This window comes from Anolis carolinensis, chromosome 6 (assembly GCF_035594765.1).
Source record: "Anolis carolinensis isolate JA03-04 chromosome 6, rAnoCar3.1.pri, whole genome shotgun sequence".
NCBI lineage: Eukaryota > Metazoa > Chordata > Lepidosauria > Squamata > Dactyloidae > Anolis > Anolis carolinensis.
Window position 1 is genome coordinate 76,280,271 of NC_085846.1, and position 14,904 is coordinate 76,295,174.

At 36.8% G+C, this 14,904-nt stretch overlaps 1 protein-coding gene across 1 annotated transcript in view; it reads right to left on the bottom strand.

The window, feature by feature from the left end:
• Nucleotides 1-168: 168 nt before the first annotated feature.
• Nucleotides 169-14,904, bottom strand: part of ube2e1 (ubiquitin conjugating enzyme E2 E1) — an 85,030-nt gene continuing 70,294 nt past the window's right edge. The window contains exons 4-6 of the mRNA XM_003226221.4: nucleotides 13,856-13,988; nucleotides 3,160-3,307; nucleotides 169-1,039 (exon numbers count right to left, since the gene is read on the bottom strand). Of these exons, the coding sequence (XP_003226269.1) occupies nucleotides 942-1,039; nucleotides 3,160-3,307; nucleotides 13,856-13,988 (379 nt within the window). The 3' untranslated portion in view covers nucleotides 169-941. The remainder of the gene's footprint in view (nucleotides 1,040-3,159; nucleotides 3,308-13,855; nucleotides 13,989-14,904) is intronic.

Below are 14,904 nucleotides of genomic sequence, written 5' to 3' on the forward strand. Positions count from 1 at the left end.
GCTAATTCGATGCTTGAACAGCACTTACATTTGAGAAGTTCCACTTTTGATGTAGAGAATGTTTTGTGTTTTGAATAGGGCATCATTCACAAACCTTTGCAGACTTCACTGTGGTGTTCTTTGCCAGGCTTTACAGATCTTTCTCAGCAAGCCAGAAGTAGAGATGTGGGCTTTTTGTACATATTTTTATTAGCACAGTAACAAATGCAGACTTAGGTAGCCCACAACATACAACCAATCCACTGAGTGACTCCTATTCCACGCCTTACAGTTAAACAGCTTAAGGTATTTCACTACAGGTTGCCCTAAGTCCCAATCAAAACCTTTATTTTCACAAAGGTAACTTGGCATAGAAAAATGAACACATTAACTACTTCCCCTATTCTAGGCGAGGCAATTTATAGCCGCACCGCCATATTCATATCAATCAGATGGCAGACTTTTAAAAGGATCTGTTAAATACCAAACTCTCCCACCTCCCTGGGGGTAAAATATTCCCAACATCTTTTTACAAAATAAAACAAAACTAAAAAAAAGCACGTAGCGAGTCTTCTCGAAAGAACTTTTACATAAATGCCAAATATATGTACCTGTACAAAATTAAGCTGTTTTAATCTTTTACCTATCACAAGTAACCAAACACCCCTTTTCCCACCCACCCCTCCAATTGTCAAAGTAGGTTACATTCTTCTTGGTGCTATATCAGAGCTACTATTGCTGCACTAATGACAGTCTTAAAATATGCTATTCCCCATTCTAGCTGTCTACTGTAGCAAGATACCTTAAGTTACAACAACAAAATCTTAGGAAATAAAAGACTGAATAAAATCTGTTATAGAAATACCCTACTCTTTTATCAGTTTCTCCCCTTCCCTGTCCCACCCCTAAGCAGCTCTTTCCATCACAGACGATTTAACGCAAGGATTTGACAAAAATCCAGTTTATGTAGCATATCTCTTGGTCCACTGTCTGGCCATTCTGTCATGCTCTGCTCTGTTAGTCATGTACTGGGTAGCAATACTTCCAACCAGGGGATCAGCTGAAAAATAAAATAAAAATAGGATAAATCCCAGCACATCACAGGTTTTTGGGGTATAAAAAAGAGTAGCATTGAAAAGAAACGTTTACATTGATAGGAACGTTTAAAACACGAATTCAGTGACTGAAGTGATAGATCAGTTTGTCTCAATTTTACACCGTAACATGGAACATCATTCTGACTGAGTGTGTAGGTATAGACAACTGGTGTTCCTATGGATACAGCACACTTTTGGTTATCATTGAAAGAAGGAGATTTGCCCTCAAAGATAGACAATGCTCTATGGTTTATACGTTTAACTATTTGTATTACGGGCAAGAGTCTAGATCAGCTACGTATCTAGGTATACTTAAATAGCTGATCTAGATTTTTGGTATTGGCAAAGATTATTAAAAAGAAAAAAACGGATGAATGATCCTGAATAACAAATAAAGTGCTACTTAAATAATTGGGATAGTATAATGAAGATAAAGGACTGGACAATTAAAATAACAAAAAAAAGGATATGGTCAAATCAACATTTTTATTGAGAGCAAGGTTGAAAATGTCAAAAAGAAAGAAAAGAGAGAGAAAAGACATTCTTATTAAATGAAAATAATGGCAGTGGAATAAAAAAAACCTGGTTTTTTGAAGATTATTTTACAAAACCTTAAAGTTCTGAAAGGGAAAGAACACTTTCTTTGTAAAGACACTATTTAGTTTAGATTTAGCTTGTAACTAAACAGAAGGAAGAAGAATGGAAGTCACAAATAATTTCTTTTTTCCCTTCCCCCCCTCGTTCCCCCCTTTCCCCCCTTCCCATTTTTTAATGCTCATTACTCTTTCCTACTTTCCTATACTTATATTGTTCTCCTACTTTTTATGTAAACCAGTATCTTTCTTTTTAATTTCAATAAAAATTAATTAATAAAAAAGAAAGAAAAAACTCATTGAGCATCAATTTATAAATGTATTTCATGTGGAAATGGATTGGAACAGTTTCTGATGGAATGTTTCATGTGGAAACATTCTATCAGAAACTGTTATCAAACTATCTGCCATTAAAAATTTAAAGAAGTGCCAGTGCAATTGTTTTGAAGCTGGACATTTTACTAATCCATGTGGACAAATTATATGCTCAACCTATTCAAACTCTTCCATACAATGTACAGGAAGTATAAAAAAGGACAAAAAGCCAAATAGTGTGCTGTAAACTTCTTTACTCTACTGCTTTGCAGAAGCAAACACTATTAATGGAAAGTTCCTCGTGAAAGTTTCAGGATCTCTTGTAATTATTTAGCAAAATACATTAGAAAACAAATCTAAAACTTGATTCTACTTGTATTTTTACAGCTGATGTGCTTGTGGTGAATGATGCACATATTCTACCTTATTGGAATTTCTATTTTCCGTTTGCTGCCTTTTTTTAAAAAAAAATATCAGTTTTTTCCTGTGCTATTTTTGGAAATACCCATTTAGCAAGAAGCAGCAAAACCTCTGGGCTCATAAGATGTCCTCAGAACATAAACTGAGGCTGGATGAAGAAAGAGAGGTACAGTGGTAAAGCAGCTTGTGGGAGAAGCACTGTTAGATGATTTGGGTATGGCTGAAATTGGGAGGAGTCACAGGAAAGAGCAAAAAATAGATGAGAACCAAGACCAAAATCATTACAGTCTGGACGTAACTTTCAGTGAGGGAACAATGACAGTTTTTTAAAAGTTCTTTTACAAAACATAAAATGCTTTTTGTTTGGAACCACTTTGTACTCTTTATTACATGTTCATTGTTTCTGCAAAAAAGCAGCTTTTGAGAAGGCTAAGAATCATCAATTTAAAATGAACGGCTAAAACAAGAACAAGCTGAAAGATTTGTTTTATGTAGTGAGAATGGGGGCTGATCATAATTTAAGGACTGATCCAGGCAGTGGCTTGGGTTTCCAAATTTGTACTGGGCCAAAGCAGCCATTTTTCTACCATGGGATACTCTTGTGTGGGCCACAATGCTGCACAACCCTGTATAAAAGGTACATAGTGGTTTTTGCAATTAATTATGCATATGGACACCCGTGGAAATGGAAGCTTTGAAACCAGCCATTTCTGTGACAGCTACAGTCCCTTCTGCCCTCCACTTCAGGAACTTACCAGGGTTGCAGTCTGTGAGAAGTGAGCAAATGGAGAGGAGAACTTTAGAAATGGTTAATGCTGGGCTCCAGTTGTCTTTTAAGATGTCCAGGCAAATCACTCCTTGGCTGTTAATGTTACAGTGATAGATTCTTGTTCGAAAGGTAACCTAAGTAAGAAATCACATAAGGAAATTATTATAGCCTCTCTGACTCAGTCATCATAAGTAGCTTCTGTCTGGGATTTTCCAGACAGGCCCTGCAGCATTTCCCACATTAGAAATTAAGCACTGAAGTTGTCCAAGCCTGCCTACAAATCACTTCTATCACACTGCCTTCCAGTTACTGGTAAGCTATAGTCATCTGAAGGATAGCATGCATTTCTCTTGCCCTGCTATATAGCCCTTGGCTATAAAAAGAATTTCCCCCTCTTGTCAGTGGTTTAATAAAAATAGCAAAAATCCACCAAGCAAGAGACTAAAAAAACCGTAACAATAATTACATGTTTTGATAGCCGCAATTGTTTAATCGTACTACCTTTACAGTTCTTGAAAGATTACTTATTTGATCTGACCATTCAGCCTTGGTATGTGTAATTAGATAATTTACTAGAATGCAGGCAACTAAATCCAAAATCAAGCAAATAGAAATGAACAATTTGAAACACAACATTGTGATGTAAAACTGATGACTTCTTACCAGTGTGTGTGTACCCTGTTTCCCCGAAAATAAGACATTCCCTAAAAATAAGACCTAGCAAAGTTTTTGTTTGGAAGCATGCCCGGCACCCGCCAAACAGAACATCATAGCATGCAGGATTGGTAAATGTACATACCAGTTGTACATGGAAATAATGGTAGTAACAAGAAATTCTTGACAGGAGTCATAGTTTGTCTGATTTGGTTATGTTGGTTTGTGATGACAACTACTGTACAGTATATAATAAATATTCATTTTTTTTGTTCAACAATAAATGTGAATTCTTCTTCATGGAAAAATAAGACATCCCCTGAAAATAAGACCTAACACATCTTTGGGAGCAAAAATTAATATAAGACACTGCCTTATTTTCGGGAAACACGGTATGTGGGGGACGGGCAGACACGGGACCTCATATCTCTACCTCTCCTGTATCATTATAGGTTTTGGTAGCCCGTTGGAACATACATTAGAACAGGAATCCATCAGATTGTCCCTTAAGCTCTATCACAACCACCCACATATTGGTGAAAGTATTTTTAAGTCCTAAGAGATCTAGGGGGCAAACTAGTAGGAAGAGTTAAATGAAGAATACTGCCTAATTGACTAAAGCCTTACTCGTGTATACACAATATTAATTACTAGCCTAAGTTTTGCTCATTGTTAAAAATTTAAGGTTATCCTCAAGCAGAAGTGGACAAATATTTTCATTATTTTACAGTTACTTAATTCATAAAACTTTCTGCGACTTTGTACTTTATTAATTTAGTAATTTATGAAACATGGTATACATGGCTTGTTAACCGTCAGTAGACCCAACTATTATGTCACCCCGAAAAATGCCTATACTAGTTATATTTTGGTGATGGTGATGGCTAGGGTGATTTTACATTTACTTTCTCCATACTGTAGTGCCATAACAATAGTTCCAACGTATCATTTATTTGAGGGAGGCGTCATCAGCATTTGGGTAACACCAGTTTCCAAATGTAAGTAAAATGTTGTACACAACAGAAAAGAAAAATGATGGAGCTGCCATCCAACATCTGCGGGGACATATGAATCTCAGCCCTGATATGTATGTTAAAGAACATGGAGACAAAGCAGAGCTGTGGAGGAACAGTCTGGGTATCAAACAGAAGACAATGGGCTGCCACTCAATTTAGAACAGACATGGGCAAGCTTTGGCACTCCAGGTGTTTTGAACTTCAATTCCCAGAAATCTCAGCCAGCTTACTGTCTGTTTGGAATTGTGTGAGTTGAAGTTCAAAACACCTTGAGGGCCCAAGTTTGCCCATGTCTGGTTTAGAAGAAGCTATCTTCATGCTTAAATGTAGACATGGGCCCAATTTGCACAACATGATAAGCCATATTATTTTAGGAATGCTATGTTACTATGTTACTTGATCTCAATTGCCAGGGAAGCAGCTAAGCAAATCAAAGTTTTGCACCATTCATAATGTCATGCAAACTTGGGCACAGTGGTTACTCAAGTTTATTGCCCTCCCAACAAGCCAAATACAGAATCAGTATGGAAATTTCAGCTGCGTTCTGGATTCAATTTCTGGTTTGTTAGCAGAGCAGCAAAATAGATCAACAGCTGTGCTTTGGTTCATGAGACACAATAAAGAAACCACAGAGTAAAGCTCTGTGATGTGGGCTTAGCTGCTTCCATAGCAAGCATCAGTGATCAGGCAGTGTGCATTCAGTGTGCTGTTCATTCATATTAAGCATGGGTTCCTGCAAATCCCTGGCTCTCTATGTCATACAACTATGGCCTTAGCCTCAGTTAAAATTATTAGTGCAAGTCACTGGTGTTCTGTAGTGCTCAAACCAACTATTCTCTCTTTTTGTTGGAAATTATAGGATATGTGGTGTATGTGGACTTATTTTGTGTCTTTTCTAAATAACTCATAGGTCACAATCCTGTTGGCATCTTATGTACTTGTAAATCTCCCAACAAAATCAGTTGGACATTTTTGCCCAACTCACAATGTCTACATTCAATTCAATGTTACAGAAACAGAGCTATGGATGTGGTGTGGCTGCCATAAGGAAGTACATTTGTGTATCCAGCTGTGCAGCCCTGTCATTCAGCGCAAGGGTTGTGTAACACAATCAGCATGTAACTCCACATGCAAAGATTTATATAGCCCTGAGGGAGGATCTTGCCTATGGGGAGTCTGTGAACTTTCCCTGATTCACTTGCAGCTTTGTTATGTTCATCAATAAGACCTAAATAAAACAGAAGCGGCTTGGATTTGACATGGCACCTACGTGGGTTTCTTAATTGACTTCTTTTATGATTTTGGAAATCCTATTCACCATCTTGGGGACTGAGCAGATGTATTTTTACAATTTGCAGCTCAAGGAATGCAAAACTTATTCACACCAAAAGTATTTTGACTCTGAGGAATTTTGTTGTTGTTGAAACAAGCAAAAGATTTTACTTTGTCTTCTGATTCTATGGCCATTAACAAAACTACTCTCTCCTGTCTGCCAACTTCCTTTCTTCACTTTCATAATTCATTTTCATCCATTTTGTTCCTAATTTTCCCAGTTACTGTAAACATTAACAAAAACCAGAGGCTGAATACCAAGAAATAAGGACATAATGTAGAAATCTCTCATACCTCATATTTGATTCCCGATAGCTTTGTCTCAGCACCCCCACCCCAAGACAAGGTAAGTCATGTTAAAACAGGCACTGAACAGACTGCGCTATGGCACCACGAGATGCAGAGACAACCTTATGAAATGGGGCTACAAAGTGGAGTCCGTGGCATGTGAATGTGGAGAAAAGCAAACTACATGCACTATGGAGAACATTCTTACAGCAGTGCCAGAGGCACTTCATGTGGCCAGCTACTGATTAAAGGTCATTTAGTAGAATGTCAAGTTTTTTAAAACTTTGTTTGTGTTTGCAAATACATTACAACTTGTACCCTCGGTTTGCTTCTGACATGATAAATAAATACGGCTGGGAAAATACTTTTTTTTTAAAAAAAAACATTTATCTTTACAAAACCTAAGACAAAAAATAAATGACACTTGATAGGTGACAATAGTGGGAAAAATGTCGTTAATGTATAAATATAACAAAGGGAGCAGCTGTAAAAAAAGTTATTTACAGCGCACAAAACGAGCATAGAGATATTGGGTACATTTAGATTGATAGTATGTGAAAATAATTCCTTTTAACAAAACTAACTTAAATACTTCAAGACAAAACAAGAGAACATGCTCAAGAAATGTGAGATCTTTCTCAGCAAAAAGAGCCGAAATATGTGATTCTGATGCAGCATACATGTAATCAATAAGTTACATTCTTCTTCAAATCATGGGCCATATCAGTAGGATCAAAGTACCGAACATACTTGAGTATAAGCCGACCTGAATATAAGCTGAGACACCTAATTCTACCACAAAAAACTGGGAAAACATTGACTTCAGTATAAGCCAAGATACCAATAAAATTACATTAATTGAGATATCAGTAGTTTAAATATTTTTGAATCTTTACATCAAACTGTAATTTAAGATATGACTGTTCAACTCTGATTAAATCATTATTTTCATCTTCTTCAATGTAAATGTGCTTATGTATCCTTTTAATAATAATAGAGTGAAATAATAAATGTAATAATAATAATAAAGGCAGTAAAATAATAATAATAATAAAAATAGAGTAAAATAAATGTAAAAGTAACAACAATAGAGTAAAATAATAAAGTTAATAATATTAATTAATAGAGTAAAAAAATAAATGTAACAATACCAATAATAATAGAGAAAAATAATAAATATACCATATATATTTGAGTATAAGCCGACCTGAATATAAGCCCACCAGGACCCTCACTCGAGTATAAGCCGAGGAGGTTTTTTTTTAGTCCTAAAAAAGGGCTGAAAAACTAAGCTTATACTCGAGTATATACAGTATTCAGAGAAAAAAGGGGATCACAAAGATCCTGCAACATGTGACACTTTCCTCTCCTAGCTGCCTTTGTCCACAGCAGTGATATTTGAAATCTATATTATTTCACAATCTTCAACATTGTGTATTTTGTCACAAACTTGGTGAAAAATGACCATAACAGCTTCCAGTGGTTTGTGGGAACTGCTGGTTTACATCTGAGGTGGTGAATGTCTGGTCTTCTAGATGCTGATGATTTGCAACTTCCATCAGTTCTCATTATTTGGTATGTTTGTGAGGAATTATGGGAGTTTATTTAGTAATTACCAGAATATCACACCTTCTCCCAAAAAGATCAAAGCACCATACATAGCATTTCAGAATAAATTTTAATGCACATCAGCATAGGACCTATATATCTCCTAACTATCAGGAACATTGCACTAAGCACTTTTATCTGCCTACTTGAGAACGTTGGAACTATGCTGATGAATCCAACACATCCCTTCCTGATTTATAGAGACTTTAGAGGAACCACTGTTATTATATCTAAACCCCACTGCCATCATATTAACTGGGAGCATATCCCAATGTGTTTGACTTTGCCTTCCATTCATTCCCTTGTCTTAAACTTGATTGATTGTTATTGTATAAGACCAGATGGGGCAGAGTGCTGCTAAGGACTCAAAAAGGGATGGGATGTTTCGAAATCAAGGGCGAGTCAAAAAAGTAGCTTTTCCAAGCTCTGTTCAGTAAACTAAGGTAAATTCACTGGTTCTCCAAATGGGCCCCATTAAAAGGACATGGTGTTAACGCCTTCATTTTAGCACTGCCAATGATTATTGAAAGACATAAGTAGAAAATAGTCCTAAAGCCCCTAAAATTCAAAGTCTCTGAATTTAAACTTTCATGATTTAACCTTTAGCACATTTGAATATGGGTCAGATTTACTGGCTCCTGTTGAATGTTCTCCCCTTTTATTGAAATATGCCTGTCCATGTGGATCTCTGCTTAAATGATAACTGGGCTCTACAGTGAATATTGAAATTAAATTTTATGATTTAATTTCATATTTGATATAATTTAAGGAGCTATTATTATTCTAATACTTTCCCTACCTAGGTTACAACTATTATTTGTCCTTTAAAACTAATTAGAATAGTTACAAGATTAACCTTCCTACATTTATGGTGAACTGCTGCCCTCTTGTGTCGATTGTCTATATTGCAACAGATTTACATCAGATTTAAGTGGTGCCAGGGTCTGCGGCAGTTACCAGCCTTTCCTTCCTTAGCATTTAACTGCATAATTTACAATGCACTTGTTATATAGCACATGCTTTCTAAAGACAACTGCCTTATTACGCAACAGGAATTAGCAACCTTTTGCCACAAATTTTATGACTAAAAAGCACACTTCCCATTATGTTTCAGGTGTATGTTCCATTACATTTGTCACATTTTATCCCATTTGTTCCCCCATAGACTCACAGCAAGATACATGGAGTCAATCTGTGTTCTATTTCTGAGCCAGTTAAGTAATACATGGAAGAAAAAAGATAGATATTGGGAGGTCAAGACGAAAATCTAACCATGATGGGGACCTGCAATAAATGAACTGGAAGAATGGGATTTCGCATACATTTCATCCATCCATATAAACATTTGGAACTGTGTAGTGTGAACAAATTCCTGTGGGATTACAATGAGATTTTTTTTTTCATGTCAGGAGCAACTTGAGAAACTGGTGTGAAAGAATTGGTTGTCTGCAAGGATGTTGCCCAGGGGACGCCTGGATGTTTTTGATGTTTTTACCATCCTTGTGGGAGGCTTCTCTCATGTCTCCGCATGGAGCTGGAGCTGATAGAGGGAGCTCATTCACACTCAACAACATACTCTCTTCTACCCCATCCATCCCTGTCATTTCTCCACTCCTCCTTTTTTTCCAATAAAGAAATAATAGGTAGGGTATCTGTTGGTACAAAACATGGAATGCCCAAAAACCCAAATCTTCATTAACAAAGCTTCTGGCAAAGAGTCCTTTTGACTAAGTATTTTTATCTCTACCCAGACTTCACCTTTTCTTTCTTGTTCTCTATCAAGTTTGAGAACAAATAACAAAAGATTGTGAAGAATATGAAAGAAGGCTGGAGAAAGATCCCCCCCCCAATTCTGCAATAAACAATGCAATCTATGGAAATAGAAGTGAAAATACGTATGTATATATGTATGTATGGACCTTGGTACCTCAAAGGCTCCTACATGGTTTGAGGGGTCTGGACCAAATTTGGTACACATATCCTTCATTATCCCAATTGAAATGCTAGTGGGATTTATCACAAAAAATGGGTCAGGCAGGAAGCTCCCCAAATCTCATGAGAGGTTTCTCAAGGGCTTCTATGACATCACAAATTTCCCATACCTCTAAAAGCCCTTGTAAATAAGATGTTTGCTCTGCAAGCTCCGTGTCAGCCCAGCCAGAGCCATGGAAGAGCAATCGCAACCGAGGTAGCATCCTCATTCCTTCCCTTCCCTTGGTTGGTATCATTTATACCTGAGCAATGTTAGGTATATATGCTATTAAAGCAATAAAGCTGTAAGAAGAAACAAATGGAAGTTTTCTCTAGTTGACCTTACTGTAACTGTGTGTCACCTGCCTACAACTGGTAAGGCAAATAACAGCTGCCTGCAGAATCCTTTACCGAGCATGGAATGAACACAAAACAGAGACAAAAGTGAGAGCTATGTATCAGCCTGCCTCATCAGCTTCCCTCTGAGTATGTTAAAGAAACATATTTTCATAATGGAAATTGTAAGTAAAATTGAGCTTGGTAAAAGAAAAAAATTACTGGTTGCAATTTGGAGGAAGCTTGAAAATTCAAAATGTTTTCATTTAGCGGTACTTGTTTATTTCATTTCATACATGTATGATATTCATTTTGGATAAGAGGTTTGCTGAAATAAATATGAACTGCTCTACTTTTTGTCGTGCAGGAATCTTTCCCTTTTCTTTCAATATTTTTCTCTGTGGCACTAAATTTTCTGTAAAGGAAGTAATGCTCAGAAACACAGCAACTTTGTTAATGGAAATACAGCTGCACTTGCTTACAAAGGAGTCAGAAAAATTCTTTCAACTAATAACAGCAACAACCAAAGTAAAACTCCCACATTCATTTCCTATATTTAGGACAAAATGTAGAAACATTGCTACAAACTCTAAAGGAAAAAAGAAACTCTTAAGACAATAATATAAGTAAGGTAATCCTAATACTTATCTTCTCTAAAATCTTGTATTAATAATTTATACTACATTGAATACAAGATTACTTGAATTATTTTGTCTGGAAACTGTCTCCCAAACATGCCTGGATCTGAAGAGTGACTGCACAAACTAATTTTTAATGATCTGTAACAAGATTATCAGATGTTTGGGAAATTTCAATCTTGTCCAATCTCCAGGTTAGCTTTGATCGAGGACATATAAGTCTCAAGGGAAACGAAAGTGTAACTTGCTAGCAATTTCTGGATCCACCTTAAAGTTGTTCTTTCTCTATCAGGAATGTAGCTATATAACTCAGACCATAAAGAAGGGAAGATAAAAGTTTTAAATTTTTATAGGGAAGGAACATGTTAGCAACAATGGACTAGATCTAGACTACATTAATGAGAACTTCCTTGTCCTACTAATTTTTGTACATTCTAGGAGCTGCGGCGGCACAATGGGTTAAACCCTTGTGCCGGCTGAACTGTTGACCTGAAATCTGAAGGTCGGCAGTTCGAATCTGCAAGACGGAGTGAGCTCCTGTCAGCCCGAGCTTCCATGCGGGGACATGAGAGAAGCCTTCCGCAGGATTAACACATCCAGGGATCCACTGGGCAACATCTCTGTTGACATCCAATTCTCTCACACCAGAAGTGACTTGCAGTATATTCTCAATTTGCTTCTGACACGATAAAAAGTACATTATAAACTTTAACAAAATAGATGTGCACCTGGGTGTCAACACAACATTTGGTACTATGTGTGCTTTTCAGCTAAAATTAACAAGAAAACCCAGAAGGTTTGCTTTAGAGTCACACTAAGTAGGAAATGACTTGAAGGCACACCAACACAACAAAGAACTGTTAACGTCAAAATGAATCCAACGATTCAAGATATGCAGCAACAAGTGATAATCAACTCTCCCCTTCTTATGACAAAACCAAACATTCCCAAATTCAAATAAACTATATTTTAAGATCTTTCACCAATGAATAAACCTTTTGTCAACTGTTGTGCTTCATTGATGCATTTCAATGGCAATTAACAAAATATATAGTTTTCAAGGAACCTATTTCACAGTTTGTAAAACTGCTTGCCAGTCCATGCACATTCTGATAAATGCAGAATATTATTTAAATGCTCTTTATAAGATTATTGTGCACAGCAGATTAAAATAAAACAAAAAATCAGAATATGTACATCAAAAGGTTTTTAAACCACAGCAAAACAGATTTTGTGAGGCATCAGTGAGCATATGTAAAAGACACACCAAGCATACAAAAAATCTTGAAGAGCAACAAGTAACTTCTATTGGCCAAACAGACAGCTCTTGTTTTAAAAAAGATTAAATTAGACCTTGGTGAAATTACTGGAACGTAGCAAAGCAGTGTTATAAATGCTGGATTATGTTGATATAAGATTACAGAAACCACATATTAGGCCAAAGTTGGCATTATATATATATATATATAGAGAGAGAGAGAGAGAGAAAGAGAGAGAGAGAGAGAGAGAGAGAGAGAGAGAGAGAGAGAGAGAGAGAAGAGAGAAGAGAGAAGAGAGAAGAGAGGGGGAGGGAGGGAGGGAGGGAGGGAGGGAGGGAGGGGGGAATAGGGAATTGGCTAGATCAAGTCCATGAATGTTGCTATAAGAAAGCCAGCATGATGTAGTGCTTTGAGTGTTGGACTGCAACTCTGGAGACCCCAGTTCAAATCTCTACTTGGCCTTGGAAACCCAATCCAGACTCTCTCAGAGGAAGGCAAAACAACTCCTTGCTGAAAAAAATATAAGCAAGGAAAACCCATGATAGGTTTGCCTTAGGATCGTCATTAGACAGAAACAACGTGAAGGCACACAACAGTTTTCTGTAAGAAGCCCGAGTGAAAAATAAATCCTTGGTCTGATATAATGGGTGGGTATTATAATCTATCATTATCTATCTATTATTATTATCAATCTAATAAGTATCAGCAGCAGCAAACATACCAGCTTTTAATACTTATTAATCTGATCACCGAGTTAAGCCTACAAGACATTGGTAACAATTATGGGATTAAAGTAAAGGACTGGCTTCTCCAGGTTTGTGGCCTTTTCAGTCATGGCACCTAATCCAAGCTAACTCCTTAATTAATGTAATTTAGACAACAGGTTAAGGCTCCAAGATTTCAAGCAGGACTTAGAGGCAATGACATCATCAATTGTCTTAACTCTTTGTCCATCCTTTGCTGCACTTTTTTTTTACTGTTGCTGGTGTTATGGTAAAGCTGTCTTACTGTGTTTTTATTTATGGTATTATACTGAATGGAAAACAATGAAACAAAGAAATGAACAGAAGAAAAGGCTATCAGAGAAATAATCATAGGATATTTGTGTCTCTCGATAAGTGTAGAACTTTCCGTTAAAGTGAAAAATACAAAGGCACTTTTATGGCAGGAAATTAAAGTTACCTTTGGTAAAGTGCTTTATAAACTAACCAGCTAAACTACAGCAATATTCTTAAAAATCACAAATGCAAATATTGGCATCCAAATAAATACCATCACACCATACTGCATTCACTAGCTGCTTTGATATGCATTAGAACTGATGCTCTCCATTATCTGTGCTATGGGAAGGCGAGATCTAACTGCATTCATTTAAACATACACAAAACTATCTAGATCTTGTTCCAGCAATCTATATACACTGCTAGGTGCCACTTTTTCTTACTGTTTCTTATTGGGAAACATTCAGACATAGAAAAAATATTAGGAAGAGATTTGCATTGATGGCTTTTTAACATGTTAACTAATTGTGCCCAGTCATATGCTAGCAGTAAATGAGATTTATGTAGAGCATTTCTTACCTTTGGAGGCTTGAAGGGATATTCTGGTGTAAATGTGATGTCGAGGAAGAAAACTCCACCCTCATATACTGAACCAGGAGGTCCTAAAATAGTTGATCTCCATTCATAGATGTTATCCCCTTTGGGCCCAGCGCTGTGGATGAGAAGGAGAAGAAAGATGCTTATGGTGATTTGTCTCAATAAGATTTCAATATTTGACATTTGTGCAAAGACTGCTCAGCATAACACTAAGATGGTAAAGAGGGGACTAAAAATTAGGAACCCACAATAAAATATGGCTTTCAGAAGGCTGCCTGCCACCTGGGTCGATGTTGTTGCTAAAGGGAATATTTCCTCTGCTTCAGTTTTCAACTGCCTTCGTGCTGCAAGTAATGGGCAGACAAATTCTGGGAGCTTTTGGAGCCATTTTTCTTCCCAAAGATCCCCCAAGGAACATATTAATCTTTTCACACAAAATAGGAAATGATTGGAAAGTCACTTCCTATTTTGAAACATTTCAACATTGACAAGAGAACATGTTTTCTATTAAAACTAGGTGTGTGAGAAGGCATGCTTCTTTTGGAAGAAAAGCACATGTCTCCTGTTAAAGAGGCAATGGCCACAATAATCAATTCTTGCTCCCCTTCTGTGTCTGAGAAAGAGTTCCAGGGGCTACAAAAATGACTTGGGGGGGGGGGGGGAGAATAAGACTAGTTTAGGTGAATGGCAAGTGGGAACTCTCCTGTAGCAATACTCTGTTCCCCACACTTCCTCATAAAAACCCACTTGGTGCCTATAAATCTACAGGAGGAAAAACAATCAGTGAGTTGGGAATAGTGTTGCCGGGTTTTCAAAACAGCAATAAGGGACAGCTGAAATTTATGACGCGCAGTGTTAACAGTAAGTAGCTAGTAACAAGTTTGTGTTCTATTTAAATGCCAAATGAAAGCACTGACTGCAGTAAACAGACTAATATTCCTCTGTAAAATTAACGTACTATCTAAATTCACATACTTTTTGATGACACGTTTCTCTCTTTACCAAGAGCACACACTTGAAAAATTCTGATT